This window comes from Rhopilema esculentum, chromosome 5 (genome assembly GCF_057945365.1).
Source record: "Rhopilema esculentum isolate cy_ngs chromosome 5, ASM5794536v1, whole genome shotgun sequence".
NCBI lineage: Eukaryota > Metazoa > Cnidaria > Scyphozoa > Rhizostomeae > Rhizostomatidae > Rhopilema > Rhopilema esculentum.
The window spans coordinates 11,519,302-11,539,320 of NC_142819.1; the positions used below are offsets into that span (position 1 = coordinate 11,519,302).

General features: G+C 37.5%; 1 protein-coding gene across 2 annotated transcripts; it reads right to left on the reverse strand.

The window, feature by feature from the left end:
* Positions 1 to 42: 42 nt before the first annotated feature.
* LOC135689399 (methylcytosine dioxygenase TET1) lies at positions 43 to 19,447 on the reverse strand. 2 transcript variants are annotated; one of them, XM_065206600.2, is made up of 8 exons: positions 18,564 to 19,447; positions 8,738 to 8,822; positions 8,473 to 8,566; positions 7,979 to 8,187; positions 7,731 to 7,875; positions 5,801 to 5,890; positions 5,218 to 5,355; positions 43 to 3,641 (listed from the first exon to the last, which is right to left on the reverse strand). In XM_065206600.2, exons 1-8 carry the CDS (start codon positions 18,889 to 18,891, stop codon positions 1,185 to 1,187), a joined length of 3,546 nt encoding a protein of 1,181 aa, XP_065062672.2. In that variant the 5' UTR covers positions 18,892 to 19,447; the 3' UTR covers positions 43 to 1,184. The 2 variants fall into 2 exon arrangements, with proteins under 2 accessions (XP_065062672.2, XP_065062671.2); XM_065206599.2 differs by lacking the exon at positions 18,564 to 19,447 and adding an exon at positions 18,319 to 18,556.
* Between the last annotated feature and the right edge of the window lie 572 nt (positions 19,448 to 20,019).

The following is a 20,019-nucleotide window of genomic DNA, read 5'->3' on the forward strand; positions in this document are numbered from 1 at the left end:
TAACTAACCTGGCAGCTAACTAACAAGCACAATCGCATTAACTAGCGCTTTTATATTTGCCAATTTGAACACTACAATATATTCTATAGAAATTATGTGATAGCAACTGGAGGCGCTTTCAAAAGACTGTGCAGTGTGAACATTACATATGTTAATTCCACATACCTTATTAAACGTTAACCAGGATGAAATATGGGAGCTTTACTGGGGCCTGAATGTTTCCTTATTTCTCGTTTAGCCCGTTCCTCCGGGCAATATACATTTGTAAACGGGACCCTAACATCATTGAAATGCTTCATTGATGTTTGAACAGATGTCAAGGCTAGTCCCTTATCCTGACCCGTAGGCAGGGCGCCTGTGGAGGAAACCTGCATTGGGCCAACATAATGCTGGGGGACGGTTGAAAATTTACTTGTTTTGTTGCAACCTGATACCACTATGCCTGGGTGCCGTATCACGACCCGAACCATATGCAACCTTCCAACTCGCCAGCCGAACTTTAATAGTGGCAGTAAAAAAATAAAACAGTTTCCGACACATTGACAAAAAACACCCATTGCTGTTCGCGAAGGGTAGGTGCGAAGGGTAGGTGTGAAGGGTAGGTGCGAAGGGTAGGTGCGAAGGGTAGGTGCGAAGGGTAGGTGCGAAGGGCAGGTGCGAAGGGTGCATCTTCCATTTGGCAAGATACTTGCGTCAAATCGCATTGTGATGGAAAGAATAATAGCTATTTTTGTAGCCAATTTAATATGGCTATTTCACTTGGCTGACAAGAAAAGGAAAGCCTTCTATTGGAGGGCAGAGAATACCAATAAAATTACAGCAAAAAGTTTAACCGACAAAGAGAAAATTAGCTTAAGCCCAATCAGAAAGTGAAATTCACGCGACGGGAATGTTGAAATTATTTAAATGGTTGATTTTGGTGTCAGATAAGTGTACTTCAAAAAACCAACTAAGCTATTTGCAATTCCACTTTTATTCTGTGCTGGCTCAAATAAAAAAATACTTAATTAAAAGACACACCGCGTTGGACGCCTCTCCCTCTCGCTTAACAATAAACAACTTTATAAAGATGGTTTAAAATGCTGAAAAGACAGTATGCAAATAATTTAGGTGAATTGAATTATTAAAATCGGTTTATTGATAATATTTCATACATATTGTGGATTCTAACCCTTTGCTCATTTTCAGAAACTATAATAGGAATTCCAGTCAGGTTGAAAGTGTGTTGTATTGAAATTTAAATTTTCATTTGAACGATCTACTGTAACAGAGTTTTTATGATGCATGTTGATCCCCGCAAATCCCAAACCGTTGTCTTTTTCATTCACTGCATACGTCAAATTATTATTAGAGGCAAAGCTCCAAGCTTCTCTACTTAAAGTGTTGGACCACACCCTATTAGAAATGCTCACGTGTGATGTCGGACCTGTATCATTTACTCGCAAACCCCTTTGATGTAAAACATCAGTGTTTGCATGATTAAAAAACCTATTGAGTTCGCTTCCATTTGCCGTCACGTTGTCAGATAGCAAAATCTTGTTTGCGCTTTTCAACAAATGACGATCCCTTTCATAGTTAATACATTCATCAAATAGTTGTTGCTCAAAACCATCAAATTGATTTGATACTTGCCAAAGATGCGTTTTATTGTTATCAAGACAGCGTTCACTTTTAAAACAAGCATTGTGAACGGCTTGGTGAGTCACTTCAACGCCGTTGGGGCCATTACTCGCGTTGTTGCGGCCATTACTCACGTTGTTGCGGCCATTACTCACGTTGTCGTGGCCATTACTCACATCGTTGTGGCCATTGCTCACGTCGTTGGGGCCATTACTCAGCTTCTCAAGAAAACGACCCTGATTTGCAGCATTCCACAATGGGGGTTGCACAGGTGCAGTGGCTAGAAACGAAGCTGGGTTTCCATCAGTTTCTTCTAGTCCCAACAAAGATGTAATAGAAAAAGATGACTTAAACACGTCCCTGGCGTCACTTCGGTAGACAGACGAATGTGCAGATTGATTGAAGTGGAATAGACCACTGTGTACAATGTCTCCACGTGATCCTTTTGGAATACCTTGAAGAGTAGGTGTTAGTATCGGACCATTGAAAGTATTCTGTTGATCATGATGGCTTGTTGACCGAGGATGGCTTTGATTTCGCATGCTTGGTTGCTGATGCCCACGCAGCTTGAGTGCTCCCACTACGTCAAAAGCACGCATTGCATTACTACAAAGATTAGAGTAAGAAGCAGTTTCCATTTGAAAAGGTAATGTAGGCAAAGGAGGTTCTACAGCATTTTTCGTAGAATCGAAACTATGAGGACTAGTTGAACAAAGGTTTGGTGTTTGACTGTTTCCAATTTCCCAAGGAAGCTGTTGAGTTAGTCTTTGGTCGTAAGTTGCTCTGTTCCCATGGTTAAGCGATTCAGAAAACGCTGCCTCTGCTAGTAACTGCAGGTCGTATAGGGGAACGGCAACACCAGCGCGGCCTTTCTTTAAGGAAACTGCTGGTTTCATATCTTGTGCATTTCGCTTTCTTTGCCTATCTGACATCTTTTTCTTGTTTTCATAATAACCGTGGTTTGGCAAATTTAATTGTTTGTGTTGGTAGAAAATAATACTAAGTCTAGTTGGATTTTGGCGTTGTGGATTTTTTAGTGCTGTTGTTGCATGGAGTTCTTTTTTGGCGCATTCAATCAATACTGACCCATGTGTCAAAGCGATGCCTACACCGCCCATTGCCTCGGTGACAAAATCATCAAAAACAGTTTGTTGCGTTGCAGCAAAATTATTATTTGCTAGGTCCTTGCTATTACTGCACACGTTTGTTTCCAGCTCAGAAAGGTATAATTCATTAGTTTCAAGGTGCCTACTGCTAAATGCATCTTTCAAATTATGAAAAGTTCCAGTTTTCAGTTCGTCTAACTTGGCACTGTCACCAGAAAAGACACGTAATGTACATGGCTGTGGATGCTGTTGACGAAACATCACTGGTTGGCACTCATTTATGCTTCTTACCCTCGGCTGCGCATGTGATACTTTCCCGGCTTTCATTTGCATTTTCCTTGAAACCTTTTTTACATTATGCAATGGATGAGAAAATACCGAGGGAATCTGACTCTCATGAACATAAGATATTTCGTCGACGGTATTTTCCTCGGTTAGGTTTTCATCTGTTACCCATGGTTGGCTATTCGACAACAGCGTACAATCCAGTGACCCTGCTAATCTATTTGCGTCCACAATGGGCCATTTACAATCTTCCGTTGCCGTCCTACCCACTTCGTTCAAAGATGAAATCCGATTCAAACTTTCCAGTGTTGTATTTGTGGTATTGCGATACTTTCCATTTTCATTGTCACCCTTTGAGCGATTTGGCTTTCTTTTTGCCTTGGAAGGCCGTTTTAAATTAGGCTCCCTTGGGACAATTTTACTCTTTAAGGTATGTATAGGCGTTGCGTAGTTAGTGGCACAAACAGTGTCATCGTCATTTAGAAGTTGATACATTGGTAAAACATGTAGCTGTTCGTCGTCGCAATCGTCATCTTCATTTTTATGATTTTCCTGTCCTCCACCCTGAACATTCCATTCAGCAGTATTTCCTACCGACCGAGTGGATCCTTTCTTCAGAAGTGTCAAAACCTGTTAATAAAAATATATTCCTCAATGTCACATATTCACATCAGTGAACGACTTCCAATTGAAAGTGTTCCAAAGTGCTGACGTCACAAAAAAATATTACTGGAAATATTTGATGGTTTTCTTTTAGGTTACGTGGCAAAAAAGCATAATTTTAAAATGGGTTTTTGATTACGTCAGACTTATAAAGGTCATTGGTACTTTATAAAGGTCATTAATAAGGTCGATTTTGCTGATAGTGTGCACTGAATGTTTTTTCAATTTTTCCCAATGTTCAACAACGTCAAGTATCACAAGGTTGAAGCAAAAATGCTTTGCAAAAATAGTGAAGTTAAGAAAGATGGTAGTAAATTGTAAGCAACGGACTTGAAATCAATACTTTGTTATTATCTGTACAGAACAAAAAAAATAAGTTGCAAGGTATCATATTGTTACTGCAATTCTCTAAAGGCGTATGAGGAGTCATCTTGCAAAGAAAGATGAAACGACACATCAAAGCAAATCTCCAAATACTGAAGCATACAAAGAGACAATGGAATCTCTATCAGATGAACAATATTTAAAAGGACATCTCTCTGAAGCGGACATTTATAGTAACTCACTTATAGTGAAAAATTTAACCTCCATTTTCATTTCAAAAAGGTAATTTTTATGCAATGCAGGTCCTGCGTTTGTAAACTGGCAGCACAAATTTTATGGCCGGTTACATTTTGTTTAATTCTTTCAAGGTAATTCGCTGAAACAGTAATTGACTTGCTTTTTCTCAATTTGAGATCATCCAGCTGTTTCTGCTAACTTTACCTTGATGTTTTTATCACTTTTCTAACCAACATTGTCCATCTACACACCCTTTAATGATATATACGTGTAGAAGATGCGAAGCCTTTTCATCTGAATGCCTTCCCAAATTTAGTTGTACACCGTGTAGACGAGTCTGGCTAGAATCGAAACGGCCTTTCTTTACTTAACAATGGTCTAGCTCAGTTTCACGCTCAAGATCAATATCACGTTCGCTGCCACAGATATGTTTAGAAGAAATGCTTAATTTCTTGAATTTGGCGTACGCAAATTTCCCAGACTTTTCCATTATCTATTCAAGTTTTTTTCGTCTTAATTCTGGTGGTAAGTAATTAAGCGCCTGGGCTTTACTAATTCAATAACTAAAAATTCAAATTAATAAAAACTGCATAAAAAGCTACACTTTTGCTTTTGGCCTGGGTATGTTCTTACTAGTGTATCTTTTAGTAAACATGGATTTTCTGTTGTTAATTCTTATCGAAAGAAACTTTCAATTTTTTTCCAAATCAATTTCGATTTTCGGTTTGAATATTCTATATTTTCTTGAAAAATCAAAATCAAAATTGTGTTTATCTGAAGAGATAGAAGCTGCATCAAAATGGCTATATTTATTAACAATTTCTCTTGCACTTATCAATCAATCCTAAACGTGAATTACTCTGCGTCATTAAAAAGACCCTTTCTTGGATAAAGAGGAAAACAAGTGTATATTGGCTGAAACCTTTTTATGCTGCACAAAAGGACGCTTTCAACACGGTATTCTACTGCATATGACACATACCATTGTTGTTCCGTGGTTCATGTTATGTAAGTCCTTGTGGCTATGGGCACAGAAATCAAGACAGCAGGTCAGTCCAGAAAAAGGACGTCCTTCACCTTTTCCCATGCGGCATTGGGAAGCAATTGAGTCGTAGTATGTCTAAAAATATTCAAGTTTGGACACATTCATAAGATTTGTTTCAATTGAAGAAAATCATAATGTGAAAAAATGTAAGAAAAGCGAAAGAAAATGACCCAATCAAGGTTGAATAACAATAATAGCATGTGAAAATAGAGGGATAAGAAAAATTCTCTACAAAGTTTGTTTCCAGACTACTATCTGGAGAATCTTACAATGCTTTATCTAACATTGATTTCAGGGTGTCATCCAATACTATGATACAAAACCACCGCAAAATCTACAACGTTTAAGCTTTTATTTAACAACAATCACACCCCCCTCCAAACCCACATAGCCACTACGCCCCTTAAATTATAAAACGTTCCATTCACCTTTCTGCAAAAAGTGCTTTAAGTGTGCAGAAATTTGTTTCCAGTTTTCACACAACCTTGAAATGTGCAAAGAAGAATAAAAAACATTTTACCATGTTGTAGTAAGCCTTTGGTGCGAACATCTTACATTTGGGTCCAAATTCCGTTGCAAGACTCTCTAATAAAAGCTTCACTTCTGCTTCCTATAAAAAATATTTAAAAAAATAACCATCACAAAAAAAAGTGAAAAAAAATACACAAGATACAAAGTATGTGAATACTGAAGCTGTATTTCAATGGCTTTATCATCGTCCTCATCTCCGTCTACTAATATAAATAAAGGAACCTTCATCTTGCGGTCTTTGTAGCTTAGCGTACCATGTAGCTTTGTAGCTTAGCGTAGTACACTCCCTATATTTGAGCGGATGTCTTTGTTTTCTTTAGTTGGTCATAAAATAAAGTAAAACATTACTGAAGAACTCGTCTTTTGTCTTTTCGCTTCGCATGTTCTTACATACTATCTGAATGAGCGCCTCTGCAGAGGGCGCCCGGATTGTTTTAGCCATTACAGGGGCGCTACTTCGATGGGGCGCTCATTCGCGCCGGAGCGCTATTTCAGATAAGCACGGTATGACATAAGATAAATTTCGGTAAATTGGGGTTTCATTGAAAGAAGTGACACGAGAGAGAGTGAGTGAGAATCTTAGAGTTTGCCGAAGCTTTGGAGCTCAATGAAATTAAATTGAAAGATGGGGTTACATATATGTATTGGGTGTCAGGCAAGGATCTGGACTGGTGTCACCAGTTTTAGAAAGCTGATCAGATTTACGCACCTATTTTTCTCTTACGCATTTTCTATTCTTAATATCAGTTGCGTGGTTGCCTTGCCTACGGCTATATGACTTGAATCTATTGTCCTGCATGTATCTGAGAAAAGCTCAAAAAATACAACACGGGATAGAATGACAGAGAAAACATAAGGGCATAAAACAAATAAAATAGAATAATCAAATTTGCATGGGTAGATTAACCCTTTTTACAGATTGCAAAGGAATCTCCAGTTAAAAGAGGTTGTAAGTTATGACGTAACAAAATCTATTATGAGATTATTTGAATCAGGATGACATAACTTGAAAAGGAATCTAGCAATAGCCGGAACGTGTGAAATCAGATAAATTTATTGCAATTTGGGTGAGATGAACTCAGGCTCTTTCCATCAAATCACTGTAACTTGGTCTCTGCCCTGTTCTTAACTTTATGAACCAGGCCAGTAAACAGTAATCCGTTACTGGAAGTGTTGTGTTATGTTGTGTTGTGTTGTGTTATGTTATGTTGTGAAATGGGAGGTTTAATATAAACGTTGACCTCCACGTTACTCGGCTCTGGTGGATTTGATTGAATATTTCAACCGCATTATGTTTAAATCTATGTCTGTTACAGTTTTTCCTTGTTTTCAAGCTATAAGCTGGCTAGTGTATAGCTGTGAACTATGTAGCCCCAACATGTGCCGTGATATGCATATTTAGATTGACGCGAATTTATTTGTAAAATGTAAATTCTTTTGCTCAACCTCGGGAATCATGACACGAATGAGGTGCATGCGCAATTTTATTTAAGTACAACCTGCAAAGGGAGTTAACCAGGAAGTGTTGTTTACTTTACAAACATTTTAAATTGCCATTTTTCCAAGTATTATAGTTATTGTAAATCCTTGAATAAGCCCTTAATATTTTTTGCGAAATAAGCTCCCCCACAGGGGCTGAGTGCTAATTATACTCTGCGCGACATTTTTACACGAGGCTTATCCAGGCTTTTGCCTTTTTACCAAAAAGAATAGATTTGGGTTTGTCTTTTCAAAATGACTGCTTACTTTGTTTTCCGCAAACCAATCACGAAAAGATTTGAAGGTTATGGTTTTCTTCCTTTGTAATAGAGAATAAGAAATTTAACCCCCAAGGCCAAACGTTGCCCAAAGACTTGTCCACTGGTTTCTGGACAGAAAAAAACCGAAAAAATAAACCGAAAAAGGGACAGGACACATACTTTTTCTGTTTCCTGAATTTTGAATTTTCTTGGAGAGGTACTGTTTCCAAATTTACATCCATTGTAAAACATACTCCAAGAGCATCCAAAAGAAAACGAAGCTCCACATGTGTCCGCATTGTCTCCTTGGCAACAGCAGTTCTTTCTAAGGGAGCATATTATAATAGTTACAGTAGTTACGATATTTGTGTAGAAAATTCGATTTTAGATATGAAGAGTGAAATTAATGGAATCTTCACAAATCTTACGTCTCATTGGTGCCACATCTTCGAGTTACCATCGTAGCATGCTCACTTAGCAATGATGTCAATCTTTGATACAAATAGCTGGCTTTACTCCTTTCAAATCCTTCCCAGACAACAATCGATATAACAATCACTTTGTCTTCACATAAATGGCCAGGCCTTTCTCTTACAACTACCAGTATCTTCTCATCGACATCCTGACGTCGAAGAACCTGAAATTAACGACAATGATGACCATGTCGGCTCCTTTCTGCTAATACTACACAACACTATACATTAACATATAAACCTTGGAAAAAAGGCAAATTTAATGAAAACCTGACGTACTATTGGTATGACCAATGCTTAGCTCCATTATTGGAGGGTCAAAGGGAAGTCATTCTCACAACGATTGTGTTTTGCTGCAGCTTATCATGTGTGCTGATGAGAAAATTAACAAGTTTTTTGACCAAGAAAATATCAATGCCAGGCAGTAAACTTGCAATGATAGATCTTACCCATTTTGCAACTGGACAACCTTCACGATTTTTCCCTTCTTCGCAAGTGTACCTTACTTTTTCGATTCGCAATGCATGGCCAGTCACATTGAATCTTAGATGAAAAAAAAATCTCTCTTAAATAGGAATTAATATTCATATGTTTGGTGTAAGATATGAAATATTGTTGACAATGATTTGGTGCTACATAACTTAAAAAAGGCTTTCAAAAAAGCAAATATTCAAATATTGTTGAATTTTTAGCAGAAATTAAACTGATAAATACCTTTTTTCTAAGCTTTCTCTTAGCTGCTTGACATCGGGGCCTGATCCGAGGTGATTATAAAATGGTGGACGAGTAACAGGTTCAACTAAAAAAACAATACAATTTGTTTAAGGTATATTTCTTGAAAAGCTGGTGTATGAAATCAAGGCACAGCAGATATTAGCCTTAACAATTATTAGTGAACATAATCTTTTAGTCGTTTATGAATTTTCGTGCCGACGCGAAGCCCGGAATGTAGGACGCCTTAGTGAACGATTGGTCGATAAAACAGCATGTTCTCGCGACCATCAGTCAAAAGAGGTTCCTTCCACAAAAGCTCCGATTACAGAAATATTTGATTATATCAAGAAGATTTTCGCTTTGCATTGTGGATAGTCAATTTTTGCCTCACATTATGATTGATAACTTTTGCCTTGCAATTTTTGCTAAAATGTTTTGCTCTTCATCCCCTTAGTAACCAATCAATTTAGCTTTTCCGTGATTATTTCTATCTAGATATTTGTATATTGCACTCCACAGTATTATTGCTCTATGTAGCAGAAATAGTTAATTTGTATTTTAAATTTTTACTTGATGTGATCTGTCTTCTTACTGGAATTAGCTGTGCTGACGCGGGCTTTTGACCCTGACCGCCCTCGTGAAAACATGTATCGCCCGCAAGAGAAAGGTAGAGCACTCAAGAAAAAGTTAGCAACAGACGCACTATTGTTGTTGTCACTACTATTCAATTCACATCTTCTCGCGGCGTCGTCAACGATTTCCCTCGAGGCCTTTTAGCTGAACGCTTTTAAAACGCGAGTGCAATCGAAGCGGGGGCCGTCAACGGGGGTAGAAATCCGCCGTTTCGGTCATTTTTAGCCAAAATTCCGCGTCTTAAAATCGTTGATAGGACCTTTATTCAAAAAATTTTTTACAAGACGACAGGTGAAGAATTTCCGTATCGAGAAATTTCGCGCCCGGCAAGTGTGTAGAATTCTGTCCAGAAATTGCCAGATTTCCGTAATCCGCGACAAGTATTCTTCACTTTCATTTTTTCATTTGAATATTTTTATAGACAAAAAAAACCTTTCAGTAAATGAAAATCTAAGCAAAATAAGAAAAAATATAATTAAGAATCTAATTACATTGATAACCTGTCTAACAATTATAAGACCTACATATCTTATCTACCTAATGCTGTTCTTCCAGGGAGTTGTGTTTTAGCGTCAGCTCTTGAGATAATAATAATAATAATAATAATAATAATAATAATAATAATAATCAATTTATTTAGAGTTGGCGCTACATAGCTATTTACAAAGAAATGAGCTAATCCAAGCCAACTGTTAAATCTACTACATCAACTAAATACATACGAGATTAAATACATAAAATTTTAAGTACAAAATGATCCATTAAAAAACTATAAAAACCTGAGCTATTTAAAAGATAGAATTACAAAAAACCAAGCTGCGGCACGAACGTCCTACATAATTTGCATGTACAGTCTGTGCCATTCCAGCTTTTAATTTCTTTCTTAAACTCATTAATAGATTGAGCATTCCTTATGTGCTGAGGTAAAGAGAGCCAAAGACGCTGCCCTCTATACTTGATAGTTTCGGTTCCATAAATGGTTGTTCTTACTCTTGGTACCATAAATTCATTATTATTTCTCAAATTATAAACAGCATGACGCTCGCAGAAAATTTCCCTCATAAAAAGAGGGTTGATATTCCCCTTTGTTTTAAACATTTCAATCATAAGATTGCGCAGGTGTTTTACATGAATATTTACCGAGCCATCATTTTCTAGCAGAGTGTTGAAGCTAGAATCATAGTCTTTGTATGCAATTCTCAGAGCTCTTTCGTGTATTCTATTAATCCTACTATTCAAGTGCCTACTGTGGAACATCCAGACTAGTGGACAGTATTCGAATTGGCTAATTACAAATGCTCTCATTAAGATTTTAAGTTTATTAGCGTCCATGTATCCAGATATGCGAGCGAGGGCAGTGAGTTTGCTACCAGCCTTCTTACATAACTTACTGATACGTGTCTCAAAACTGAGTTTTTTGTCTATCACAACACCTAGTAGCTTTTCCTCTTCCGAGTTTTCTATAATAGAATCTCCTACATTAACTTTAATCTGTTGATTAGAACTTTTGCCAAGAATAAGTAAATGACATTTGTTTGTATTCAACTTCATAAAGTTATCAGCGAACCATTGGATAGTTATACTTGAGTCATTCTCTAGCCTTGCAATTACATTATTGAGATTTTTATCGCACGCATATAGAGTTGTATCATCCGCGTAATTGCAGATATCCGTATCCATTAAGGAGAGAAGTAAGTCATTTATGTAGATGTTAAAGAAGAGGGGACCAAGAACTGTTCCTTGCGGAACACCAAGGAACAGTTGTTTGTAGGTACTGAATGATCCATTAATCTTAACTCTCTGATGCCTATTTTCCAAGTGGCTGTTAACAAGACACAGTGCTTCATGGCTGAATCCGTAAGCATCTAGTTTTGCTATAAGGAGGTCATGTTTAATAGATGCGTTTTAAGTTGTTTTTTGAAACGATCTAGTCATCTAGTCCGTTTTCTATAGGAACAATCTAGTTCAAAGTCCATTGTCCCGTTAACTTTGATGGCCCCCACATCGGTTACTCATAAGCGGGAACAACAAATACTGATAATAAGCGACAATGATAAGAGCTGGACAGTTATGGAAAGAAACGCTATAAAAAGAGCAGTTGACATTCATTTGGAGGAAAAAACGTAAGACTGTTATAGAGCCTCCTAGTAAGAGACTTTGTCTCGAAGCTCCAAAAGAATGCAATTAGGGAGGATGAGGGAAGAAGAAATTTAAAAGGTCAAACTTTTTTCAAGTTTTATCTTATGTTTTTACTTAGCTGGTCAAACGTAACGTATTTTCTTTTAATCTGTCCTTAAAAAGTATGGCATTCCTGAATGAAGGGTCAAGTTGTTAATGAAAACAAAGCATCATTTCCTCATTGTCCTTCATGATCCTTGCGAAAATTTCTTCACAAAAAGGACTGGTGGAGTGCAGTGCCAAAGTTTTCATTTCCTTTTTTTCTATCTTCAAGTATTAAATGGTATCATGCCCCCAAATGTTTATGAAACTTCAAGAAAGTCTGTCATACAGCAAAAAATTTAGCAGGAATTGGGAAGTCTGACTCACTTTCAACATGTAATGCATTTATTTTGTTTGTATGATTTGCTATAACTTTCTTCCTTGGAATATTGTAAATAAACTGCCATTAAGCTGGTACCAATATATCTGTATCTAGAACATATCATTCACACTTGAGCAAAGATCTTGCATATTGCTTTGATTGCTAGTTGTTTGAGGAAGGGAATGACAAGGGAAAAAATAAAAATGGCTGGTCAGATGGAATGACAAATGGGATGAAGATGAATAGCAGTTTAGGTTAGAGGAGCACTTCAAAAGCAAAAGCCACCAAGCAGCTCTCTATAATTTTGAACAATTTTGCTGTCCCAAACCTTCGGAGCTCTATTAAAAATGAAGAAAATGATACCTTTTCTATGTCTAAAAGGAAGAAAACTTATGGAGAACAGGGAAATTATCACAATGTTTGACAGAACAAAACATGAGCTCCAGCGCAAGTTGGAAAATGGGGGGGGGGGGGGGGCAAGGGAGATTTTAACAATCAAAACAAAATAATTTTTAAAAAGCTCTATTGTTTTACAAAAAAGTGGATGGGCCGTGCCCCAGCACCTCCCCCCCCTTCGTCAAAGGCCCTGCAAAAGCTAGACAATCAATCTCATTCAGGACTGAAAATGAAGAAGATTCAAATTTGAAATAAATCATCTACCACTAAGCAAATGTAACCACTCCTAAAATCTTGGCTTGAGACTCATTAGACGGCTAACATATTCTGACAAGCCAGGACTAGGACTTGCTGACATCTATAATAGCAAAATGCGTCCCAGATACATGTCTGGTATGTTTTTAAACCTATGCAGTGAGCCCATCTTGCCAGAAATATATAATGCCAGAAAAGGATTCCATGTAGACCTCTTGGAAGAATTTTGGTCATTGAACACAGATGTAAGTGCAGTTATATCTGGTATGTAAGACACTTTTGACTCAGTATCTTCCTTTTTTGATAAAGCACCTCTTGGCATTCAAAACTATATGCCAAGTATAACAAGTTTATAACAAGTGGTAACTAAATAACCTATCAAAGACAAGATGGCATGCCCAACCAGAAGCTGTGAGAGCAATCATACAAAGAAGTACCTGAAGTACTAGAGGAAGTTGCAAAATGTGATAAAGATGCAGGAACAAAACCATTTGTTCCTCTAAATCATCAGATTTATCATTGCTATTATGTTTATGAAAGTATACTGTAAAAAAAGAAAAATAATGGATGATGAAATTCAGAAGAAACAGCTTGAAATCAGTGTGGCAGTCAACACAATCTTTTAAACAACTGATTCCCTCCCCACTAAATTGGAAAAGAAAGGGAGCAGCAGATTAGTAAAATATCTCCAGCATTGCAGGTGGTTTTGCACCAGAACATTTTCCAATTATTGAAATTTCAAAGATCTACGGTATCAATTTTGTCATATTTGCTGCACTTTTCCATTATAATATTTTTATGGATCGAGGGAAACTATAAATTGAATTTATTCTTAGAGAGCTCAAAAGCGTTTTTGCAGACCAATCTGTACTTGATATTTCACCAAAAGATGTCTTGCACTTGCCCAAAAAACCGAGGTCCGCAAAAACTAATTTACTTATTAGTTTGTCAAAACTTAATTTACTTATGCAATCATATCATTATTTTGTTCCTGAATTTTTATCACATATTAAATTTCGTATTCAATATTCTATTTCATTGTGAATTGATTCTTGAGCATTGTCACTGTATTAAGTACTGTTGAATAAGTTTGCAATACAAAATTAGTTGGTCAAAAAAATAATTGGTCACTCTATTCCTGAACCCACCCCCACCTCCCCCGAAATTGTCTAGGCACATCACTGGGAGTTAGAGAAAACCATGTTACGAAAGGGAGCAAGTCTGGGGGCATACCTACAGTTAGAAGTATTGGCAGATATGTTGGAGGCAGGGGGATTACCAATTTGTGTAGAACCCCCTTCCCCACCAAAAAATTTGTTCTGGTACCCCTATTTGCACTTAAAAGCAGGTGGTGGAAATGTATCTTGTCTCTTAAGTTCATGCTTAGTCAAATTATTTACTAAGAGGATATATCAGGTTTTATGATGCACAAGGTTGCTTTTTTGATAGTTTCTAAGGGCAAATTCCTTTAAAAAAAGTGGGACCTTACATTTCCTTTGATGTATAAAATCTTCTTTATTAAATTTAGAAAATTAAAGTTCACCATTCTAGCTTATAATTTAAGGTTTACTGCCCCTTTGCACCCTAATCAGGTGCAGATCTAGACCAGTTGCACAGGTTTAAAAAAAAACAGTCAAATTCTAGAAGCTATGTTTCTCTGTAATCTCTAAGAAACTGTACAATAAGAATTTTTATCTAAAATTTAAATTGCAACAATTGCTGCATTTATCTCTGACTGACAACAGTTCTTCTGTTTACATTTTGAATTGAACCCCCACATAAGTTCTTAATTTCGTAAGTACAGCACTTCCTTTTAGCAAAGATTGCGACAGAGTTCCCAGCTTCCTCATTCATTTTTTATCCCAAAGTGTCGGAGGAATTCAAAATCGAGGAAATCACTCAAAGTGACAGTTTGGAGTATGCTATCTCTGCGACAAAATTGCTATTGAAAGCGGTTGCTATTGTTTCCTCAAAACCTGTGAAAACCGGTCTCCATATGTTTCAATTATGCGAAAAAAACCGGTGGATTAAAAGCATATTCCGTATCCATAGCTCTAAGGTGTGGAGGCTTTGATACAAAATTGAACAAATGGAATATGGATGCAAATAAGAATCTGAGATCTTGTATTGAGGGACTAGACTTTCTTGTAGAAAATATTGCAGAAAATTAAAATCAAAGTTGTAGGAAGAGGACCAAAGGCCATGCTGAATGGAGAAAAATTTTGACATTTTAGATGAAGTTTGGACATATTAATCACATTCTACTAGCCTCATTAGAAACTTTTAGCTATATTTATGAACCAATAACAAACAGGATTGTAGCCAGGTAAAGCACCTGGAAACCAGTCAAAGTTTGGCTAGATCCGCACCTGCTAACCTATGCCACTTGGTGTGCAATGTATTCAAGTGATTGATAGGCATTTGTAGAAATATCTAGACTTGCGAGGATGGCTCAGTTGTTAGAGGCGCTGACTACAGACCCAAGGGTCTGTGATTCGAGTCCCTGGCATGACCAAACTTTCACCCAGAGTGGGGAGAGTCGCCAGCTCTCTGTAATTCCAGGCGTAGGAATCTCGAGGTGTGGTCACATCGAGAGGAAGGACCAGGACACTGCTCGATAAGCATAGCTTCTCAGTGTCCTAAAAACTACCTTTGGATGCTAGGTAGCAACAAATACAAAAAAAATTATACAAATACTTCATGGATTTAGCTTCATTTTAATTTGTATTGTTATGAAGGCAGCTAAGTTGTGGGGCAAATGATTTTGAAAGGAAAATGCCAAAATAAGGAAAGAGAAGGTATTCTCTAGGTCAGCACATGAACAAGAACACTCTAGGTCTTTAGTTACAATACAGCATACATGCCAACACTCCCACATATTGCAATATTTTCACTCAATAATGACCTCCCGCATGCTACCATCATATCAGAGATAAAATCTCAGGGTTTTTAGAGTTTCTGAATTTCTTGTTAGAGATATATTTTTCACTGAAATGCGTTCTTGTAATAAATCTAAAGGATAATTAGATTTTGCTGATGAATTCTGAATGGTATAAAAATGAATGGTCCACAGTTGAAAACAACATATTTTTGTTTAAATGTGTTTTGATTAACATTTAACCAATCAAAACATTACGCAGGTGCTGTCAATGAGGCATGTGCGTTGGGTGCTGTTTGTTGCAGTTCTTCTAAAAATGGCAGACTGCGTGGGATGATAGTGAACCAAAAAGGAACTGAACAATTATATTGTGAAATTTGAAAGTAAAAAAAAATGGTACACAAATTATCCATTCTTGAAAGCTTCAAAAAAGATGAAAGCCATGTGCTATGCACAATCTGCATTATCGGCTTCTGTATAGGCCAGATTAAATAAGCAGTATAAATATATATGATACCGGGGCGGCTGGGAGCGGTATTAGCGTTATTAGTCTAATAGCAATTTTTTCCAGCAAAGACTCTCATAATCTATTGGTCATATATCTTTAAAATGAAACTAGCACTGGAAATCTTTGGCAAAAACAGTTTATTTGGACAGCTAACTGTTTTCCTGCCATTTTGCAATGATATGGCGTGATATGGCCATGGTAAAGCGAGCAGAAGCCCCTACTCTTGAAACTGATTTGATCCTTTCAAAAAAGACCTCCCTCCTACGCTTGTTGTGACACTTATTGTTACGCATTCATCGGGCGGCCTCAAACAAACACTACAACCACAGCCCTGAAATTTTGCTATTAGGTTTGTGAATCCTAATAGCAACTTTCATATCCACCTTGGTTTGTGAGTCCTCGTGTGATGTAAAGTGGCCAATCATGCTGTTGTGAAAGACCCAATATATGCGGACTTGCTATTAGCCGGGTCACTTCTAATAGCAAGATTCCTCCCTTCACTCTTCCATTCATGAGGCATATTGCGTTTAAAATAAATCATATGGACGTTGCTAGTTTACGTTGGGGTTTTAACGACATACTGACAGACAATCCTCTCTTCACAACCATAATTAACACACCAACAGCGACTTTGTTTAAATATATTCAAGATATCTGCACTTAAATTGAATTGAAAAATATGGTGCTTTGGTTTTTTATGTTAACAATGAGCATTTATCAGAAATATTTGTTCTTATTAAGGAGTATTTCAATGCACGATACTTGCCGATATGATTTTGCTTTTAAAAGAGGGTCGTTAATAGCAACAAAAAAGAGGCTACGGCTACGGACAGAGATCCTTTTCATTGTAGGCTGATGATATTCATTTGCATGCCACAGGCCGTCGAAGCCAAAGCCTACAGTCGTAATTGAAAGACTGAATGTGTAGACATGTCTTCGGAACTGTAGATGTATTCCAATGAAGGTTGTTTTAGTAGAAATTTGAAAGAATGTCTCTGAACTTTATTTAGAACTAAGAAACGTGCTGCAACTTTACAATCTTTATGGGATTAGTATCAAATTTAAAATTATAAGTCTGATAAGTCTGACAATGGGCCATGTTGCTCTAGAGATCAAATAGCCGCTGTGGCCATAGCCCCCCCCCCCCCCCCCATTTTTTTGCTTTTCTCTTTATTACTACAAGAAAGAGAGCGTTACAATAGAAAATGGCAAGGTGTTTTCGACTTGAGGCCAAGAAAATCAAGATGTAATGATGAGGTAGAGCATAGAAAAAAACAGTGCAATATTGAAAACAACCATTGAAGAGGGTGTGGTTGGAAGTAAAAATCAACGGCAGCCATGCCCTGATACCACAATTTTCTCTAATAGCAGTTTAAAATCTCTCCCAGCCGCCCCTGATATGATATATTTAAAACATACATATTTTCTATACTCTAATACATTTTCAATGAGTTTATGCCAAATCTAATAGTATTTCAATTATTTACAGTTCCTCAGAACCTTAATTATGTTACTGTTGTAATTTGCAGACGATTAAACCTTTCAAATTATGTTTCTTTCTTACTTACTGGTAATTCTCTTGATTTCTTAGCCAGCTAAAACCAAGGTGTCACAAGTTTCCTCTCAACCACATCCAACTTGTATGGTATATAAATCATACTTTGATAATGCTCCCTCAATCTCATACCAGAATGTTGGCATGCGTGATTAGAGGGACAGGCCTATTGGTATTGGGGGCATGGGGTGATACCCCCTTTAAAAATATGTTAAAATAATGATTTTTTGTCTTCTATTGTTTCAACATGTATAAATTTTTAAACTTTTTGGGAAGATAAAGGTTTGCTAACCCTATTTGCAGCAAATGGGGTCTGCGAAACTAACCCTCTTGAGCAAAATGCCATACTTTCACATTCCAACAAAAGAGAACTATGCATCCCCACCACGGCACCTCTCTTTACAATGTACTTGTTTAAAAAAAATTATTTGGCTGCAGCTAGTCAGAATATGGTGAGATAGCCAGGGACCACGAAGCATATGGCAAGGACCGAGATATCGGGGGACGTGCCCCCCCCCCTAAAAAAAACTTAAGTAGCATAAGTAAAATACTTTTTTTGTAAAATATTGCTGTTTTACACTTATTTATCAGGGCTGCCCCCCTCCCCCCCAACAAAATTGTTTATGTCGTTCCTTGGCATATGGACTGATGAGGGAGGCTCAAAACTTTTCTAGTGGTTCAAAAGGCAAGCTGTTTAGGAACTTTTAGGGTTAGGCCCCTTCAGCCTCTCCCGCATCGGTTGCTGCAAATTGCCGTCGCCTTTAGTCAAATTAATCGCCTTCATCTCTCCTAGTATACAAATCACATATCCTACCTCCATTTTGACCAATTGATGGAGGAAGTGTTGTGTGCTTTGAAACAACTTTGGACGTGTTACACGGAGTTGCAGTGCCCATGGGCCGGATCTTAACACCACTCGACTCGATTTCTCATTAACAAATGAGGATCCGAACGGGGGGCTTGGGGCACAGCAAGGACAACAAAGCTAAGCGAGACACCGAAATAACATAAATAACAGCAAATTAACAGGGGTTTTGTACAAAAGAGATGAATTCATACCTGGACATGTACATGGTCTGGGCTCAAAATCTGGCGGAACAATTGTCTTCGAGTTTGGCAACCAATTCATGCTTACTGCTGTGTACTGATGTCCAGATGAGCCTCGAGAGGTTTCCCCATCTTGCTGCTTACAATACGAGTGAGCGTTAGTTTGCTTCCCCGAATCTTTAGCAGGTCTTTCTTGAATGTGTGTACACGCAAACCCCTGTTTTGCGGTTTTACATCCATTGTCGCGGCTTTCCCTAACACTTCCTGTTGTATTCTTGTGTAGCCGATATTCCTTTTTATTTTTCATCGCATTGTCTAAATCGGATTCGCTTTGCTCCATCTCTATCAGTAGACGATACTTCTTGTGAAATAGCGAGTGATAAGTCTTTATTAGAAAGCCGACAGAAAATCGAGATCACGTCTCTAGATAAGCCTTCTTAATAAAAACTTCCAATAAAAATGGAAGAGTTAAGCAAGTGACACCAATGTAGTCAAAAGTCGCTGAGTTGCTTTAATTCTTCTATTTCATCCTTACTTTGTGATAACATTTGTAGCGTAGTAACAGAAGTAACAGGTACTTTGACGCGTCAGAATAATTTCAAATAGGCAAGGGGGGATACAGACGTGAGGATTAGCTATTCTTGTAAACCTAAATGCATATTTCTGTCTTGAAAAAGCTTTAAAATTGCACAGGTTAAGAACATTTAGCATTGAGGTACTATGTACTTTGGTTTGGTATAAAAATCCGATTGTCATCAAAAAGCAAACGAAAAAAACCGGGTTACCTACTCTCCGACGCAATTGTAGATTTAACAAGGTGTGTCATTAGGCTGTCCAGTACCCGATGGACCAAAATGGTATTCTGAAAACAGGGTCAACGTACTCAGGGATGCCGGAAGTATGACAGGGCAAAGGCGACAGACTTTTACTAAGGGCACGACGGTGTACATAGATGAGGGAAGTGAATCGAGTAAAAAGGAGGTTTCGGGGGGGGGGGGTACTCCTCCCGAAATTTTTTTAATAGTACAGCTTGGTGGCTTAAAGCAACATCAATTATTTTTTGTTGCAATTGGTTTCGGAAACTATCGGAACTTTTATAGCAATTTTCTCTGCTTCGACTCTATTTTCTTTTGAAAGTATTTTTTGGATGTGAAATATCTAGTCGTAGACAAAAGCTCGAAGTGTCAAAGGTGAAGGGGTGGGATATTGTTTATTCTTTAGAGTAAATTTTTGCCATTTGCCTAACTTGTTTTATAAGGCAAGGGTGAAGTTTTGTTTCCCTCAGTAAGACTGGACCTTAATTGTTGTTACCACCTTTAACCAGGCCCAGTTCAAGTAGAGAGTTGAGTCTTGTCGTCAAGTGTCAAGGTAATGGTATCTAAAGCTCTGATAGGCATGAATGAGATCCCTTTTATGTGAAGGGTGGGCATGAAGCATACTCTACTTGTCAGAACATGGAATTCTATGG